The sequence below is a fragment of the Rhinatrema bivittatum genome, chromosome 2 (assembly GCF_901001135.1).
Source record: "Rhinatrema bivittatum chromosome 2, aRhiBiv1.1, whole genome shotgun sequence".
NCBI lineage: Eukaryota > Metazoa > Chordata > Amphibia > Gymnophiona > Rhinatrematidae > Rhinatrema > Rhinatrema bivittatum.
Genome location: NC_042616.1, coordinates 168,091,365 through 168,111,235, shown reverse-complemented (window position 1 = coordinate 168,111,235; position 19,871 = coordinate 168,091,365). Strand labels below are relative to the sequence as shown.

Genomic DNA, 19,871 nt, shown 5'->3' with positions numbered 1-19,871 from the left:
AATGCTGGAGTCAAAGAGGTGAAACCTGATGCCTTCTTCGAGAGGGCAAAGGCAGGTGAAGGCCCTTCTCCCTTGTTCTATCTGATGCTTGATGTCGAGAGGGTACAATGTCCCCGGATGCATCACCAGCATCCAATGCAGCTCCTGCGTTTTTCAATGTCAATGTGCCGATCTTTTAGTGCTTGATATGCTTGTTCATCAGCTCCAGATGGTACCATCATCCTTTTGTGATCATGGCCGAACACAGGTGACATCCCCCTGGACATCATGTGACATCCCAAGAAACAGAATACATCTATCATGAAGGTCTGTGATAGACATAACACTGATACACCAGGAGCATCACTATAAGTCCCTGGTTATCCATGATCTGACCAAAAATAAAGGAAGCAAAATCAAAGATGATGACCACAAACAGTTGGTTTGCACCCATCGGGGCCTTAACCAGATGTGAGGAACAGAACCGAAATCTAGAAAAATGACTGAAAAATCTATGCCCCCATGAAAAATCTATGCCCCCATGGGGCCCTGCAAACAAAACAATACCTGCCAAATTTGTCAAAATAAAAACAAAACAAACAGGAGAGTGAGGAACCACAACAAGTGGACTCCATGGAAGAGAATGAAGGCCCCCCCCATGGATGTGTGGCATAATGGCAGGCTGGGCTTGCCCAGTTAAGCACAGTCAAAATTCTAGAAACTTTGACACAAAAGTTCCATGTCAAGCACTATCAGATGATGTCACCCCATTTGGGAAGACTACTATGTTGCTTGTCCTTGGAGAAGCAGTATGTGGAACGATTCTTAGGGGTAGTGGGTGGAAAAGCACTACTACCAAGAGTGGCCTACAGCATTTTCACATGTAATGAGAGGGAATAGTAAAAGACAAACAGAGTGATATACTAGAATTAATAGCTGTGAGAGAACCCCGAGATCCAAACGAAGAAGGGGACCTAGGAAAATTCTACATGTAGGCTAAAGCATGCAAAATGAATACGATGATACCACATTCAGTACTACCCAATACAGAGATTATTTCTACTTGGACAAAAGTTCATTCTGTTTGGCCATATAACTTTCTATTAGCTGGTAAGATTTTCATAAACTATACATACAACCCACACATACATGCATAAAATATACTGTACACATGTGTACAGTGAATACACAGTAAATAACAAATATTATGCCTGTACCAATAAGATCTTGAGAACAGGCCCGTGAGCTTTCTATCTGCATCCTGAGGTTAGTAGTGTCCTCTTCTTTTCTGTGCTCTAGTTCAGTATATAATGTTTGCAGGTTCTCAATCTATGAAAAAAAAACCAATTATTAGAATTTGTGAAAATAATGAACATAAACAAATCCATGAATATGAAATCTAATTGTCTTCCAGACTTTATATAAGGTACTAACATTTGCATTCTTCTTACATACTGAAAAAGAATGGAGGCTATACAATATCTGACTATGTAATCTACTCTCTTGGCGTTTAGAATAAGATTACTATACAAGATGGAGACTCACCATGAATTACATTCAGGCCGATTCAGTAAAATCGGCAGGAGAGCCGGGGCTCCAAGGCGAGCGCCCACTCTCCCAACGCGCGCCCAGGCCACTCTTCTGGGCGCGTGATCCAGTATTTAAATGAGAGCCCACGGTAAAAAGAGGTGCTAGGGACACTAGCGCGTCCCTAGCGCCTCCTATTTGACAGGAGCAGAGCTGTCAGTGGGTTTGACAGCCGACGCTCAATTTTGCCAGCGTCTGTTCTCAAAACCACTGACAGCCACGGGTTTGGAAAACGGACGCCGGCATAATTGAGCGTCCATCTTCCGACCCGCGGGCCGTGGGCCGTTTTTAAATTTTTTTTTTAATTTTGGGGCCTCCGACTTAATATCGCTATGATATTAAGTTGGAGGGTGTACAGAAAAGCAGTTTTTTCTGCTTTTCTGTACACTTTCCCGGCGCAGGCAGGCGTTAATTTTTTAAAGTAAAATGTGCGGCTTCACAGCACATTTTTCTTTCTGGATTGCGCGGGAATAACTAATAGGGCCATCAACATGCATTTGCATGTTGTGGGCGCTATTAGTTTCGGAGGGGGAGTTGGCCACGCGTTTTCGACGCACTATTACTCCTTACTGTATTAGGGGTAAAGCTAGCGCGTCGAAAACACGTGGCCAAACCCGGGCTAACAGTGCACTCCTGTATCGGAGAATTCATGCATGACAATCGGGCATTAGCCCATTAACAAGAATCTTCAGTCATATGAATTCAGAGATCAATAATGAACAGTAAAACAAACACTGATTTCAGACCAGCTCAAGACGGCCTGTCAATGATCATGTGCACTTATCCATATTTTGCCTTTCCTTTTACTGAAAGTTTAGGTGAGTTCTCATCTCCAGTCCTTGGGAGCTAAAAACAGGTCTGGTTTCAAGGGTACTCCTGAGGGAATTTTACGCAAAAATTAAAAAAGTCTGCACACAACATTTTTAAATCCTGCAGACTTTAAATAACACAAACTGCCTTTAAGTAATTAATATACAAGCAATTATTACTCAAAGATGCATATCTTTTAATTTTTTGAACAGAATTTTCCCATAACACCTGGCTCTTCTCCCCCAAATCACACTCTTCCTCCTCCAGCTCTATCATCCATTTTTGCTTTGAACTCATTCCAAAGCCAGTCCCCCTATTTTGTCCTTCTGACTTTCTCTCCCCCCACCAGTTTTCTCTCTCTCTGTCCCTAGGCTCAACTCCTCCCTTCCATTTTTTTGGTCCCCTAACACCCCAGAAAGACTCTCAGCTTTTTCACTCTGCTCCCTTCCTCAAGGCTGGACCCCTCCTTGCCCTTTTCCCCTTCAGTTATCTCACTCTCCCAACCCACAAGACCCACAGCTTTCTCTCTGCCTTCCTCCCCAAGCTTGACCTTTCCCCAAACTTTTGCTTTGCCCAACCAAGCTAAAATTCATATCCAGCAAGATCCTTCAGCATTCACCATTTCCCCATCCTCCAGATCTATCTCTCAACCCCCCCAATAATTCTCCTGCTTTCCCTTACCCCCCCCAATAGGTTTTGCCCCCATCAGCTCTCTCCCTGCTCCAAGCTTAAAACTCTTCATCCCAGATCTTTTCTTCTCTCTAACCCCAATCAAGACCTCCAGTTTTCTCTTTGCTCCTTCCCCCACAAGCTTAACTCCCACCTCAACTTTCTCTTTCACTCTGCCTCACCAGGTTTAAAATGTTCCTCATGGCAATAACCCCCCAACTTTTTCTCTGCTCCCCTCCAGCCCCAGCAAGATCCTCAGTTTCACTCTCTGCTCGTCCTTTCCCACAGGCTTGGACTCTCCCTCTCTCTCTCTCTGAATACTCCCACTATTGTCTCTCATTCTTTTACCTTTCCATGCTCCTCTCTAGTGTTGTGATTCTGCCCTCATGGGCAGCCTCTTACCTTCTCTCTGCCTGCCCCGTGGCCTGGAGGCCACAGTCTCCGGTCTTCCTTGTGGCTGGAGCTGCTCCTCAGTCTGCCCTCTGTGGCTTGAGAGCTGCCGACAACGCTGGGCCTGTTCCTCGGTCCCGCCTTGCTCTTCAGCGTTAGCAGTAGCATGGCTAATGGCCATGGTCCTGGCACAACTTCCTGCTTCCTGTTCCTAAGGCACGGGCCGCGCCTCTTCACAAGATTTAAAGGGCCTGCGGCCCCACCTGATGACTGTTTCCTGTTTCAGCCCTATAAAAGGGCTTCTCCAACACTTCTGCCTTGCATTGGAGTTCTTCGCTCCTGGAAGTCTCGTCTTCCAGCGCTCCGTCAGGTCTTCGTTCCCCATTGGAGCTCCATGTCCTGTCTTGCTTTCTGAGTCTTCGTGGTTCCTGATGTTCCATGTCTTCATGTTCCGAGGTTCCTAGTCTAGGCTTCCTGATGTTTCAGGCTTCCTGATGTTCCGAGGTTCCGATCCTCCTTCGCTCGTTCCGAGTCCTCCTGACCCTCCAAGCTCCTTTGGTTCTCCAGATGACACCTTGTTGGGGTAAATCAGTCTTGTCGGTTCTGGCTTTCGTCATTGGAGTGTCGTCTCAGCTGGATTCCCTTCCTGCGCTAGTTCCATTCTCTGCGTGGTCCGTGACCAGCCTCTCCAGGTTGTGTAGGGTGCGCTACAGGGACAGGGTGGTCTGTGACCAGCCCATTGGGTCTGCCCATGTCGGTGGGCTGTGTAGGGCGCCCTGAGAGACAGTGCCAATGTCTGAACCTTCCAAGTTCCTCATCTTGTCTAGAGTCTTCCAAGTTCCTCGCCTTGTCCAGAGTCTTCTCGTCCATGTCTTGAGTCTTCTATGTCACAAGGCCTCTGTCTGCCCTCATCCTCAGTCCAGCCTGCTGCTTCTTGCCGATACCTAGCGGCAGGTCCGAAAGGGCTGGGAATGGTCGGAGGACTGTTCAATAACCAACATAATGTCGTTGGCTTTCCAGAAGCATACAGGTCCGGCAGAGGGTCAGACTTTGTCTTCATCCATGTTTGGCTATGTCTCGCCAACCCTCGGTGCTGTCTGGGATTCATCTGGCATCGTGCTGAGACCCAAGGGCACACAATCCCCTCAAGTTGGGATTGCTCTCCTAGCATTCCCCAACACAACATCTAGGCTTCGTTGCCACTGCCCCTTTCTTTGTCAGTCATGTAGGTGGACCCCAATTATTGCACCTTCTTCTCTTTGGGCCTTTGTAGGCCAGCAACTGTGGCCATAGCCTCATTTTGTCTTCAGCCTGCACAGGCTGATGCTGATACTAATGCTTTTGCCTTCTGGCCATGCTGCTGGTTTCTGGTCCCCATGCTGAATTTTTCAATTCAAATGTAGAAATCTACACTGAAGGGGAATTCACTAATTCTGCATAGTTGCGCAGCGTAGAATTGCCCCAGGAATAAAATAATTTCGAGAGTAACCAAGCTACATAATTAATCTTGCTCTTAGATCATATGTAGCCTACACTTCATGAATACTTATTATAGATATTATGAAATCCAGAACTGTTTGCAGCCTGCATTGAGAATCCATAGTCTAGGTAGTTCAGCTCCCATGGTTCTATATTTAGTTTTGGTACACAGCATGCAAGAGTATTTTATTTAGAAAAAGACCTATTACAAAGTATGAATTTATCAACAAACTTCCTAGGACACAGATAATGGATCACAACTTGGAATACTTTAATTCATACTCTTGTTATCTTATTAGTTAAAAATAAATGGAAATATATTCACAAAATATGTTGTTGTAATTGACAAATGAGAATGCTGTTACATGCTATTACTCAAACTGTAGTTTAATCTGTGCATAATTAATATAATAATCTACCTTTTTAAAGTCAGTTGTCAGTTGAGTGTGAAGTGCCATCAGACGATTATATTCTTCTATTATGTTGTCCATAAGAGTCTGCATATTTGTCTGCAACACTAGATCATAAAGAGAACTAGGTATATTTTTTCTTATATATTTGCAATGTGTCCAGTTCAAACATTTTGTCCATCATGAACCTTCCAAATAAATATGGATTTATAGACCATAAAAGTCTACAAATAAATTATCTAATATGTTAATTCTGTCCTTATACCACAACTATTAATTGGGACTTTCAGGATATCAAAAGCCTTCCCAGGAGCTGTGTTAATTCTGTTTCTTTACTGATTAAAAATTACTCTGTTATGCAGTTCGATTTTAAAACTAAGTCCTGTGGATTACAGAAAATTACTTTGTTAATGCAGCCCAAGCTATATCAGATTTTCAAGCTATTTTAGATTACGCATAGGTTCAAGAGCCTCATAAAGTATTAGTATTCTAATCGGAATTTTAACTTTTCTATTCACAGACACAATTTTGTTTGTAGTTGATTGATCCCAACCACTTCTGACTTAATGCCCGAGTCTGGCCACAACTTTATGGGGGTAGAGTGGTCATTTTATTTGGTAATGCATAACTCTGGGATACATCTTAATGTGTATTACTACTGATGTATTTTAATCAGACCTATTACTTGTCTGATGTGGGAAGCTTTTGTAAACAATGTATTTTAATAATATTTGTAAATTATTTTGAACAAAGCATGCATAATTAATGTATTAGCTGATGCCTGTGATCCACACTGAACAAAAACATTCATTGACAAAGCAGAAGATAAATGCCTGTTCAAATTAAAATGAAATTAAAATCCCTTCTATGTATGAGATACATATTAGGAGAAAAACTGAATCTTCCCTTTATCATTAAATCCTAGATGTATTCTCAAATGTCTCACTGAATTTGAGTTTGTGTAATGCTCCTATCTGGAGATCTTTATCTGTTATGTAAATTAAAAATACAGTATTTCTTTGCTAACTGCAGCTATCTTACATGGCAATTCAAAACCTTGGGGTATACAGGTAAGAGGACTAGCAAAATGTAAACATGTTTAGGACCCAAGGAATTAAACAAGGCAACTGGAAAATATTTGAGCAAATCATCAATCATGCCAGCACCCCAATGACAAGATGCTACAAAATGGACAATGACTTATAAACAAAAAAAACATTCCAGTTCAACCTAATTTTCTTCTGTGACAAAGTGATAAACCTTATAGATAAGGGAGGAAACAACATATGCAATATCTTGGTTTCAATAAACCATTTGACTCTGTCTTGCATGATATTCTTGAAACGATTCAAGAAACAATGAGGTTTAGACTATATTACTGTTACGTGGGTAAATAACTTGCTTGAAAAATCAAAACACAAAGAAGTAGTGATTAACAACTCCATAACAATCTGGAAAGACATACTAATTGGGATTCCCCAAAGGTTTCGCCTTACCTGGTACTATTAAATAATTTTATTAATAATTTTGATGATATAAGATAGTACAGTTATACAATTTTCAGTTGAAACTTTAAAGTGCCAATGTACTAATATGAATTAATTGGCTCATATTAACAATGCATGTTGACATGCAAATGAATTTGGTGTTAATCTAAAAGCACTAAAGTTAATGTGTTTTTCAGATGTTTCCATAACAACTGAAGTGCAGTTACGTTTTGTGTATTAATAGATCTATTCCAAAATTGCTCATTTTAACATGAGCTATTTTTCAATGTGCTTATAGTTAATGAGCTGTTTTGCATAGTTTTTCATCTCACTGCCATAGGTTTTTGTGTTAAAACTATTGCAAGTTAATTTACACATGTTAAAATATTATTACATTTAAATTTACTTATATTCCATCTTTTCAGTAAATATCCAAACAAGGAGAACTACAGCACACATAAACTAGACTGCATTTATTAATAGTACTTTTAACATGTGCCAACACTTGTGAAAGCATGAATGCACTTTTGTACACTGGTCTCTAAGTTGGGAAACGCTGAAAGTACCCTGGAAAGCAGGATTACAATTCAAAAGGTTAAAAGGATGTTTTGGAAAATGCTTAGTGGTTAATAGAATGAAATATAAAACTAAAACCAAAGTACTTCATGCACTTGAGAAAAGAATAAAGTGCATAAATTTAAAACACAGTATGACTAGCTACGCAGAGATAACTACCAGAAAAAACGCAGAGGATCAAAGCAGGCAAACTAAACGATTCAGCAAATTTTATAAAGAAAAGTAACACCATACTTGTGGTCCACTCTTAGGCTTTTAGTCTAGCAGGTGAGATGTGTGCATCTATGGCTTCTTCGATTTGAACACTAGGCTCTTAGGCAGAAGGTGGATGAGATCAAATCCAGCAGATACTGGGACACTGTATTTCATGTCTGCCACCAAGCGTGGCTAGTCACTGCCACCAACATCTTTGCTATATCTAGACACTTCAAGAGGCTGAAAAAAGGCACCTCTCAAACCTATATATCAGAAGGAATGGCCTCAGTTATCTTCTGCATGAAGTTTAAAAAGGAAATGTCCATTTGTAGAGGACCATTTCCTGCACGCTATGACGTGAGAGTCAAGGTGAGATTGAGCATGAAGTCCTTTTCACAGCAACTTGTAACAGAATTAGTATTCTTAAGAGTCCATGAACTCTGTCACGTTTGACAGACAGTCCCACGAGCCAGCACACTCACCCAGGCTCCACGGTTGGCCGCTTGGAACAGCGCTACTCCTCTGCCATGTGGCTAGATGAAGACGCTCCATCTTCCACTCCAAGACACGCTTAGGAATGCATGCATGGGACTTGCGCTAGTGTGATCCTTGATTGGGAGACCCACCCCCTCTGATGTCACTGAGGACTGTGACGGACTTTAAACGGCGCCAGAACACCAGGCGTCGTGCGCTGAAGGGGCACTCCCCTTTGTGCATCCCTTCGTGCATCCTGTAGTGTTAGCCATTCCCCATGTTCTTTTATATCCCTTGTTAACAATCCCCATATTTAAATGTTTAATGTATTTGACAAAGGTAACGCATAAGTTCCTGCAAATTTTGTTTAAATGTAAACCGATGTGATATGTAAAATCGAACACCGGTATATAAAAGTAAATAAATAAATAAATAAATAATAATAATAATAGTTTAAAGGGCCTGTGATGGGAAAAGGCTTGCGGCGCCCAATAATGACGTTAGGCATCAGGTCCTATTTAAAGCAGCTGCTGACTCTCATTCTTCGCCTCAGCAACAGGTCGACTACCCTTAGGTAGTGTGAGTTGCTGCTTCAAGACTTCTCTGTGTCTTCAGCCTAACTTTCCTTGCCTTCATCTTCAGCCTCACCCAGTCTTCCAAGTCTCCAGCCTTGCCTTTCTTTCATCTTCAGCCTCGTCCAGCTTTCCATGTCTTCAAGTCTTGCCTTGGGCCCTTGGATTGACCTCTGGTACTGTCTCTAGCCTGTGATCTGACCCGGGGCGGCTCAAGGCAATCTGCTGCCTGAGGCGAGGGATGAGAGGGCACCACCCACCCGTCCCCCTCTCGCCACCCCCCTGCCCCCCCTCACCCCCTGTGCCCCTCTCATACATACACTGTCACATAAATACACATACATATTCTTATACACACCCACAACTTCGCTCATAGACACTGACACACTTTCAAGCTCCAAGACCCTCTCTCTCCTCCCACCCCCCACACAAGCTCTTATTCTTACGGATTCACTCATACACACACACGCTCTCACTGGCTCATTCACATACACACACCCAGGCAAGCTCCCATTCATTCTCACACCGCTCTCCCCCAAGCATGCACACATTCATTCTCACACACACACACACACTACGCCCTAGTAAATTTTTTAAAGGGTCAATTTGGGAACAAGTTAGGCACCTAAACTCTTTGAAAATCAGCCTCTATGAGCCTTGGCATCCCCATCCATAGTCAGACTGACTTGGGCTTAACTGTAAGAGATGCAATGTCCTACTGAATTAAAGTGTGTGCTTGGCAATAGCAATTCCAGGTTGAGGTAAAAAATAAACAAAAACTGAGTGAACTTTCTAAGGGCTTCAGTCCACTCCAGATAGAAGACAAAGGCTCCTTTACAATCCAAATTGCAGAAGTTCAGGACCTTTTGGTTCCTAGGAGACTCAAATAGATCTACCACAAGTTAACCTCACTTGCACAAGATCTACCACAGGTTAACCTCACTTGCACAAGGTTTGTGCACTTGCACAAACCTTGATGCCAGTCAAGGTTTCTAGAAACCTTTGACTGGCATCCTGAGCCCACTGAGCATGCCCAGCATGCCATGATATTCTCAGCCACAGGAGCCTCCCTTCAGTCTCGTATGTAGCAATAAGCTTTAGCAAAAATAAAATAATAATAAAACGTATCGGACCGAACTCCGTGGGGTGGCGGGTGGGTTTCGTGAGGACTACATTCTGCTGTCCTGGGATAACACCTATTACAAGGTAAGCAATTTTGCTTTATCCCAGGACAAGCAGGATGCTGGTCCTCACATATGGGTGATTAGTAAGCTAGAGGCTGAGTCATTTTGTAGAGAAGCAACACTGAAGTATTGTTGGTAAAAATGAGGCAGCCGAAAATCACAGCAGGTTCGATGTAGAAGGAGTTGGGATTATACTGGAAGCAAGTTCTTTAAGACAGATTGTCCGTAGGCTGAATCTTGTCATCCTTCTTTGTCCAAACAGTAATGAGCTGCAAAGGTGTGAAGAGAACTCCATGTTGTCGCTTTACATATGTCAAGAATTAGCACTGAACGATAGTGTGATACTGAGGTTGACATTGCTCTTACTGAATGCGCCTTTTCTCGCCCTTGGAGAGGAAGGCCTGCTTTTTCATAACAGAATTCTATACAATCTGCTGGCCAGTTGGAGGGAGTGTGTTTGCCCACTGGATTACCCGGTTTGTTTGGATCAAAAGAACCAAAGAGCTGAATGGATTTTCTGTGGACTGCAGTGCGGTCTAAGTAATATGCTAGCGCATGTTTACAGTCCAAGGTATGTAAAGTCCTTTCAGCTTGGTGAGAGTGAGGCCTTGGGAAGAATGTGGGCAAAACTATGGATTGATTCAAGTGGAATTCCGTAACTACCTTGGGGAGGAATTTTGGATGTGTACGGAGAACCACTCTGTCATGTAGGAATTTTGTATAGGGTGAGTACGTGACAAGTGCTTGTAACTCACTAACCCTTCTAGCCGATGTAATGGCTATGAGAAAGATAGTTTTCCATGTGAGAAATATAACATCACAGGAATTCATGAGTTCAAAAGGAGAACGTATGAGCCTTGTTAACACTAGATTAAGGTCCCATGCTGTGATTGGTGGCCATACTGGTGGTTTAAGGTGAGTTAAACCTCTCATAAATCTTCTGACAAGAGGTTGTATGGATATTGGTGCATCTCCCATCTTGTTATGGTAAGCCGAGATTGCACTTAAATACTTAAATGTACTCATACAGCTGAGGTCTGGAGACCAGAGTCTGAAAGATGACATAAGTAGTCTAGCAAAGAAGGTGTGGGGCAGGAGAAAGGGTCAATGTCCTTTTGTGTGCACCACAAAGTAAATCTTTCCATTTCGAAGAATAGTTTTCGCGTGGAAGGTTTACGTGACGCTATAAAAAATTGAGAGACATTAGTTGAAAGACTGAGTGGTTGTAAGATCAAGCTTTCAACATCCATGCTGTCAGAGATAGGGATTGAAGGTTGGGATGGTGCAACCTGCCCTGATCTTGAGTTATGAGAGTGGGAGCCACACCCAGGCGAATTGGCTCTGCGATCGAGAGGTCGAGAAGTATAGAAAACACATTTGTCGAGGCCAATGTGGGGCCATTAGTATCATGGACCCCTTGTCCTGTTGTAGCTTCACTAGAGTTTTGATTATTAGTGGTATCGGAGGATATGCTTATAGAAAACCTGAGTTCCAAGGGCAAGCAAAGGCGTCCTTGGCTGGCTGGTGTTTCTGTTTGTGCAGAGAGCAGAACTTGTCCACTTTGTGATTCAGGTGTGATGCAAAGAGGTCTATTGTTGGTTGTCCCCAACGTTGAAAAATCCTGGTTGCTACTAAGGGATCCAGGGACCATTCGTGAGGCTGGAATGGATGACTGAGGCGATCTGCAACTATGTTGTGGATGCCCACTAGATAAGTGGCCCAGAGAAACATAGAATGTGTCAGGGCCCAGGCCTAAATCTGTGCTGCTTCTTGACAAAGGAGATACGAGCCTGTACCTTCTTGTTTGTTCAGGTACCACATGGCTACTGTATTGTCCGTTTGAATTAGAACAGTCTTGTGTGAAAGGCAGTCCTTGAATGCATGCAGAGCATAACGTATAGCTCGAAGTTCCAGGAAATTGATTTGAAATGTTGCTTCGAGTTTTGTCCAAGTACCCTGGAAGAGTCTTGCGGGACCGCCGATAGTTGGCGCAATGTCTCTGGGTGTTCTTTAGTTGGGCCACTGCGTCCTGGACCTTTGACCCAAACAGGTTGTCGCCCACACAGGGCAAGTCCACCAGCTTATCCTGTACCTCAGGCCTGAGGCTTTTAGCCAGGCCCAGTGGCGTGCACTGATTCCTGAAGCAGCAACTCTTGAGGATGTTTCGAAGCTGTACGGACCTCATGCTTTCCAGCTTCTAGTCCTTTATGAATTATTGTTTGAGCTGCATCCTGGTACTGTTGAGGTAGGGAGTCAGTGAGTTCCTGCATTTGCTTCCATAGATTCCTCTGGTATTCATCATATAGAGTTGGTAAGACGCTATCCTGGAGTTAAGCATAGCTCCTTGGATTAACTTTCTCCCTAGAGAGTCCAGGAATCGATGATCCTTCCCTAGTGAAGAAGAGGAATGAGGTCGTACTCTTTTGGATTTTTTCTGAGCCGACTCAACTACTACAGATTGATGTGGTAACTGTGACTTTTGGTAACCAGGAACATGTTGCACACGATATGTAGTGTCCACTCTTTTATTAATTGGCGGAACGGAACATGGATGTCCCCAAAGCCTGTGTTGTAATTCCAGGAGTACTTCGTGGATAGGAATGGCCAGGACTTCTTTGGGTGGATCCACGAATTGTAGGACTTCCAAAGTCTGCTGTCTTGCATCTTCCTCAGACACTAATTTGAAAGGGATTGTGTTTGCCATATTTTTGATGAAAGTAGTGAAGGACAAGTCTTCTGATGGAGACTTTTTCCTTCCTTCAGGAGGAGATGGCTCAGACATGAAGCTTTCAGATGATGAATCTGTATTTTTCTCCTCCCATGAGTCATATGGAACCTGTTTGGAAGGAGAAGTAGGAGAAGACCCCAGTGGAAGAGAGGGAATCACTGTTCTGAAGAGTCCTGAAGGTCCTGGTTGAGGGTCATCAAGAGGGCCTTGTCCAGGAGTGTCTCCTAGTCCTACATGCTTAGTAGGGTGAGGTTGCGGTGGGATGGCACCGACGAGGGCATCGAGTCTATCCATTAGCATTTGAAATATTGAGAATTCCGGTTGCCCTGGAGCCCCAGGCGTGGGTACTGGCATCGGGAATGCCATTGGGATTGGCATCGGTGCTGGTCCCAGCATCGGTGCTTGTCTTATCCACGGGGATGGCCCCAGCATCAGCACGGGCACCGGCATAGACAATGGTGTCGGCTTCGGCGAGGGCATCGGCGTCTGTGTTGATGGTCGATGTTCCTGAAGCGCTTCACGCACCGCCTGGTGGATGAACCCACTCAGTTCCTCCATAGTAGCTGATGCAGGCAGAGCAGCTATACATGGTGGCAGTGGGGGCATCATCAGTCCTACCACAGGGCCCTGTGGAGGCTCGATGTCCGGCACCTTGATAGATGGTGGACGCCTCGGTGTTGAAGGCTTCTGTGTCTCTTGTAGGCGAGGCTGCTTGGCTGTCGACTTCTCCGGGGATAGTAGAGATTCCGAAATCGAAGAATGTCGATGTTTAGATCGGTGCTCCGTGGCTTTTTCAAGGCCCGATGCCGACTTTATCGATGCCGCAGATGGGGGTCGATGACGACCGGTCCCCTGAACCCTCCAGACGACATTTTTTAAGGATTATCCTTTTCGAAGCTCCGGCCGGAGATGACTGAGTGGACGTCGATGTGGAAGGTAACAGCTGGATGTGGAGCAAATGTTCCATTTTTTCTTGCCGTGCTTTCCAACCTTTAGCAGTCATTTCTGCACATTTTGGACAGGATGAAACATCATGAGACTGATCCAAACAAAGAACACACTCAAGGTGTGGATCAGTAATCGACATCGTTCGATTACATTTGGGGCATTTTTTTTTTTAAACCTGTAGCCATGATCACAACGACAGCCATCGATGGATGTGTGACTAAAAGTTTTGAAAACTCGAGAAGAGTCGGAAGGGATGTTCTACTCACCGGCCGGTGGTAAAGAGAGACCCCGATGTGGGAGAGAAAAAATGAAGTTTTAATCCAATTTTTAGTTAGAAATTGTGTGAAGAATTTCACACAGGGCTCCTGCTCCGCGATGCTGAAAAACGAAGACTGAAGGGAGACCCCTGTGGCTGAGAATATCATGGCATGCTGGGCATGCTCAGTGGGCTCAGGATGCCAGTCAAAAGTTTCTAGAAACTTTGACAGAAAGTTTTCCGTGATAGGGCTCCATTGATGATGTCACCCATATATGAGGACTAGCATCCTGCTTGTCCTGGGATAAAGGGGGTTCTGCCACATTTTCATTTGTCTCCCCTGCAGGATCTCATGGGCAGCTACTGCCACAATTTCCTTTGGGGGAGGTTCCACTGTAAATCAAAGGGAATGGTTACTGTCATTCTTTTTACAAAATCAGTAAGGCAGCCGTCTGTTGAAGGAGACCTTCTTTCCTGTGGAGGAGAAGGGTCAAAAAGGAGACCTGCTGTCGACTCCTTTTCAAATAGTTTTCAGATCCATATGCATACCCCCAGGAATGAGAAATTACTACTTACCTGATAATTTCCTTTTCTTTAGGACAGTTAGATGAATCCAGAACAAGTGGGTTATGCACTCCTACCAGCAGATGAAGACTGAGCAGCTGACATCACAGTACATATACTCCTGCAGTGACTTCAGCCTACGCGTATTCTCTGCAAAAGCAACTGTGGACAGACTTCTGCAGCTGAAGAATCGCGGAACTTTCATGTTGCGCAGAGTCACCAACAGATCCAGGAACAGGAGAACCCAATGATCCCGAATCAGCTGAAACGCCTCATCTGAACACACCCACTCTCCTGGGTCCAGACTCTTTCTGCTGAGAAAGTCTGCTCTGACATAGTCTTTGCCTGCAGTGAACAAGGCACAGATCAGCTGGAGATGCACCTCCGCCCATTCCATAAGTTGATCTATTTCCAGCGACACCTACTGGCTCTTGGTACTTACCTGCCAATTGATGTAAGCCACGGTCATTGCATTGTCCGACATTATTCAGACTGATCAATCTTGCAGCCTGTTGCTGAACTGCAAACATGCTAACTGTACAGCTCTGGCTTCCAGCCAATTGATGTTCCAGAGAGACTCTTCTGCACTCCAGCGCCCTTGCACCAACAGCTCCTGATAGTGAGCTCCCCAACCTAGGAGACTCGCATCCCTTGTCAGAACTAGCCAGTCTAATGGGGACAATGAGACTCCCTTCCGTAGACGATTCACCTGCAGCCACCACTGCAGTTGGGAGAAGACCTCCATTGGCAGGTGGGGCTGAACTGAATAGTCCTGAGACTACGGATTCCATCAAGACAGCAGGGAGCACTGAAGAGGACACATATGCATCCTTGCCAACGGAACCACTTCAAAGATCACCACCATTAAGCCAAGGACCTGCAGGTAAGACCATACAGTCGGGTGCAGAGTGTTCAACAAATGGATTTGAGATAGCAACTTCTGAATTCGAGCTTCCAGCAGGAACACTTAGACTTGCTGTGTGTCGAACTGAACCCCCAGGTATTCCAGTGACTGGGTAGACTGAAGGCTGCTCTTGGCTACGCTCACCATCCAGCCGAGCTCCCGCAACAGGGAAATCACTTTGCGAGTTACCAGGCGGCTCTCTTCCAGTGATTTGATGCGAATCAGCCAGTTGTCCAAATACAGGTGTACCAGGATTCTATCCTTTTTCAACACTGCGGCAACTACCACCATTACCTTGGAAAAGGTTCTGGGAGCAGTGGCCAGACCAAAGGGCAGCACCCGAAACTGAAAGTCACTCTGCGGGGAGTGACAGGGCGATGCCATGAACATGCCCCGTTGAATACTGCAAAACTCCATTGCATAACCTTCTCAAATCACCTCCAGGGCCCACTGATCCGATGTGATCTTGACCCACCTCTGATAAAAGAAAGGTGACCCCCCTAGCTCCTGTTCCCGGGGATAAGTCGGCAAACCTTCATTGGGAGGGTCAGGAGAGACTACCTTGTCTGGACTGTGAGACGAAAGGACAGAGACCTACCAAAGGGCCAAATCCTCTGAAAAGTCATTCCTCCGAAGGGATGAAAATGCCTGGATCCGCTAGAACTACCTCTCATGACAAGGGAACGCTGCGCCTATCTCTTCCGGTAAACAAGAAACTGGAGATTTGCCCCACTCACTGGCTAGTTTCTCCAACTCGCTGCCAAACAAGAGCAATCCATGAAAAGGCAAATTTGGTGAGATTAGCCTTGGAGGTCACATCAGCTGACCAGTTTCTTAACCATAACTGGCGCCTGGCCGCCACAATCGAAATCACCCCTCTGGCCAAAGTGCAGACCAAATTACAACCTGCATCAGCCAAAAAAGCAGCAGCTGGTTTTTTAACTGACCTGGGATTTACTCCACAGTCATCAAACTCCTGGAAGAAAAGCAAACAAGAGTGAGCCACCAAGGAACAACAAGAAGCGATCTGCAAGGACACAGCCACATCTTCAAATGCCTGCTTAAGGATAGTCTCAATCTATCTATCATGAGCATCCTTCAAGGCCACTCCTCCTTCCATGAGAATAGTGGTCCACTTCGTGATTGCACAAACCAGTGCATCTACCTTCAGAAACCTAAGCGCGCTCTAATCACTGGATCCAGAGAGTATAGGTCTTCCTAAATCCAACCTCCTTTGAAATTAGCCTCTGGGGCACCCCAATCAAGATTAATTAATTCTTGAATGGCTATCATCACAGGGAAAAAACAAGAGGCTTTACACAAGGAAACCAAAATAGGAATTTTCTTCAGCTTAGAAACAGGATCTGCCCCAGGAACTCCAAGCATGGTCAAGGTCTGGGAAAGCAAGGCTGGCAGTTCATCCCTGTGAAAGAACCGCAACATAGTTCCATATGGTTCCAATCCGGGGGGATTTCCCCATCCTCAAGAGAGTCAGGATCGGCGTCATCATCCATGCCATACGGATCTCTAGCCAGAGGAGCCATTGTCGCTTGGGGGGGGGGGGTACTCCGGCGCAGAAGAGAAGGTCCAGGCAAGGTTCCCATCTGTGCCTCTGCTCTAGAAGCATGACAGAACTGAAGACTGTGCCTCAGGAAAAGACTGTAACCCCCAGAAAAATTAAACCCAGGTAAAGGCAGAACCATCCACACCAGGAGGTACCTGAGGAGTACTCATTGAGCTACCTTCCCCTTCTGAGGAACCAGTTAGGAGAGTTCCAAATTCAGATGCCCCACCTGAAACATCTTTACTCAGATCCACATCCGGCTGGGAAGAACCAGGCTTAGTGAAATCAGAGGAAGACACTTCACCCTGAGCCTCCAAATAGTGCTGCCACAATTCAGCGGTCACTCCTGGCTGAGACGCCCGAATATGACAAGCAGTGCAAAGAGAGACGCTTAGGCTTCTTAGGCAGAGACGCCATATTGGCCGACAATGTGCTGAGTGGCTGGCGGAGGCGTGTATCTAGCTGATTTTTATATATATATATATATATATACATACATATATACATACATATATATATATACATATACACACACACGCAAGTAGGCGCCCAAAAAAATGTATGCGACCAACACTTATACATGCACACCTAGGCGCTCCACTGTGCGCTCAAAAATTATGCATCCAAGACCTAACCACGCACACCTAGGCGCCCACCCAATTTACCCTCCATTGCCTCAGGTACAAACTTAGATTGTAAGCCCTCTGGGGATAAGGAAATACCGACAGAACCTGAATGTAATCCACTCTGAAGCACTGAAAAAATTGTGAAAAGTAGAATATAAATCTAAATAAAATAAATAAGTGGCCAAAATGAAAGCACACAAAAATCTTAAGCGCACAGCCACTTGTGCGCTGACGTAAGCACGCAGCCAATAGAAAGTGATAAACATGGGCGCTCAGAACTTAAGGCTTTACTATGCACCCAACAACTGGGCACACAACTGGATGCACAGCAAGATGCACACGCTGGACAGATAAGCCTGCAGAGGGCAGCTTCAGAAAGCGAGCGAAAAGCTGTTGTGGCCTACCACACTGCGCAGCGAAAAGCCTCGGATTGGGGCCTAGCCAACTTAGGCTGCTCAACCCGCCAGGCTGCCCATGTACCTCGAAGTCCCACGGAGCGGGACGAATGTCGTAATGGTGAGCCAAGCTCAGACTGGACAGGAGGAAGCCCTGCACAGTAAAACCTACCGCTAAGTCTCTCTCTCTATATATATATTTTTTTAAACTTACCAGAGCTCAGCCTTACCTAGCTGAGCACAGAGACTGTCTCCAGCTGCAGGGGGAGAGAGCATGTGCCATCACCGCCATGCTCAGCTTCCTGCACCCACTCCCTTTCAGCTGCTCAAGCAGCTAAATCCATGCTGACAAACCAGCTACTGGACCAAGGCACAGCTCTGAAGGACCATGGAAATCACTTCAGGAAATCTCAACTGGGGGAGGAGCCATTTTCCTGAATTCTTCTTAAAATTGAAGCAATCCCCAGTGGGGAGATGCACGTCCACCATCTGCTGGAGACAGAGAATACTGGTGGGCTGAGATCACTGCAGGGGTATATGTACTGTGATGTCAGCTTACTCCATCTCCATCTGCTGGCAGGAGTGCATAACCCACTTGTTCTGGATTCATCTGACTGGACGCTAAGAAATACTCAAATTCTGAGCAAGAATAATAGGTTGGCAGTTCACTCCGAGATGAATTTCTGCACATTGGAAATGTTTCTGCTTCCCCTCCCAATGCACTTAAAACTGACTTCACTGCAGTGGTTCTCAATGTTGATACCTTTCCGGGAACTGTCATTGGGACTCTTCTGTCAGATGATATGAGAATCTGAAGAAATGACTGGATTTCTGTTATCAAGAATATCGATATGGTTGAAGACAGTGCACTGGCACTTACAGGTCTGCAATCTAACACTGCCAAGATCTTCATATCAAACTCCTTCTCAAAAACTGCCAATACCAATAGCGCATGGCGAGCAGGAATCGTAGTTGCATCTTCTTGGGTCAGCTGAGGAAAATCAGTGACTGGCTCTTGAAGGCTGTTACAATTCCAGAGATGGATGCAAGGGTAATCTTCCCCCCTGAGTGAGTGCACATTGGAGAATTTAGGGCCAAGCCAGAATGTCTCTGCCCCAAACATCATACACTGATAGAGACTAATGCTAATGCTTCTTTAGATTTGCCTAATGGCTGGCAATGAAACTCCTTGATGCTGGTACCGATGAAGCAGAATCCTTCACTTTCATTGGGAAGGGGAAGCTAAATAATGGTCTGTCTCCCAAGTCTCTATGGATTTTCAATGTCTAGGAAGACTGATGCTTCACCACCAAGCACCTGGTGCAACTCCAGGGTCCTTCAATGCTGATGGGCCAGATTTGCTTTTCCCACAAAGCATCTCCATGAGTCCCAAGCAGGAATGACATCCTCTAGGAGTCATCTTCCTCAATATGGAACACGCCCTGACATCATGATTGTCTTCCAGGCAGATACATCTATCCTGAGAATCCATAATAAATATTATTCATCTGCACCAAGGTGTATGCTGTAGCTGCTAGCCCACTTCTCTTTCTCGGGCAACAGCCAAAAAACTAACAAGAGGAAAGCAAATGACTCAATTTTACAAAAAAGCCAACCAATATCACTCGATGGACTAATACCAATGTAAACGGGACAATGAAAAACAACGAAAACCTTATCCAGTAAACCTACCAAGTGGCCCCATGAGAAAAGCATGCAACAAGAAAATTAGGCTCCATGAAAAAACTAAAATGAACCCCGCACGACGTCTGTGACATGGGATGAAGCTCACATACTGGAAGCTTTCTAGTAATCTTCACTTGCCAGGCTCTGTTGGATTAAGCCATCCACGTGAGGACTACTACATCCTGCCTGCCCTTGGAGAAAAGGAAAAAAAATAGCCAAAGAAAAGTCTTCCATACTGAAGGTGTCAGCAGTCTGGCAAAAATATTCTCCTCCTCCAAAAGAATTGAAAAGCAGCAGGTCTGGCATAGGAAGTTTTCTGTACAAATTCAAAGCTTCCCTAGAAAACCGAATGAGTCCAAGTCAACACAGGTGACATGTTGGGCTCATT

The 19,871-nt window shown here is 44.9% G+C and overlaps 1 protein-coding gene across 5 annotated transcripts in view; it reads right to left on the bottom strand.

Moving 5' to 3' along the window:
- The window catches only part of AKAP9 (A-kinase anchoring protein 9), a 687,299-nt gene that overhangs the window by 484,925 nt on the left and 182,503 nt on the right, over positions 1–19,871 (bottom strand). For all 5 annotated transcript variants that reach the window (XM_029588843.1, XM_029588844.1, XM_029588845.1 and 2 more), the window contains 2 exons: positions 5,334–5,431; positions 1,197–1,308 (listed from right to left, as the gene is read on the bottom strand). In XM_029588843.1, coding sequence (XP_029444703.1) covers positions 1,197–1,308; positions 5,334–5,431 — 210 coding nt within the window. The remainder of the gene's footprint in view (positions 1–1,196; positions 1,309–5,333; positions 5,432–19,871) is intronic.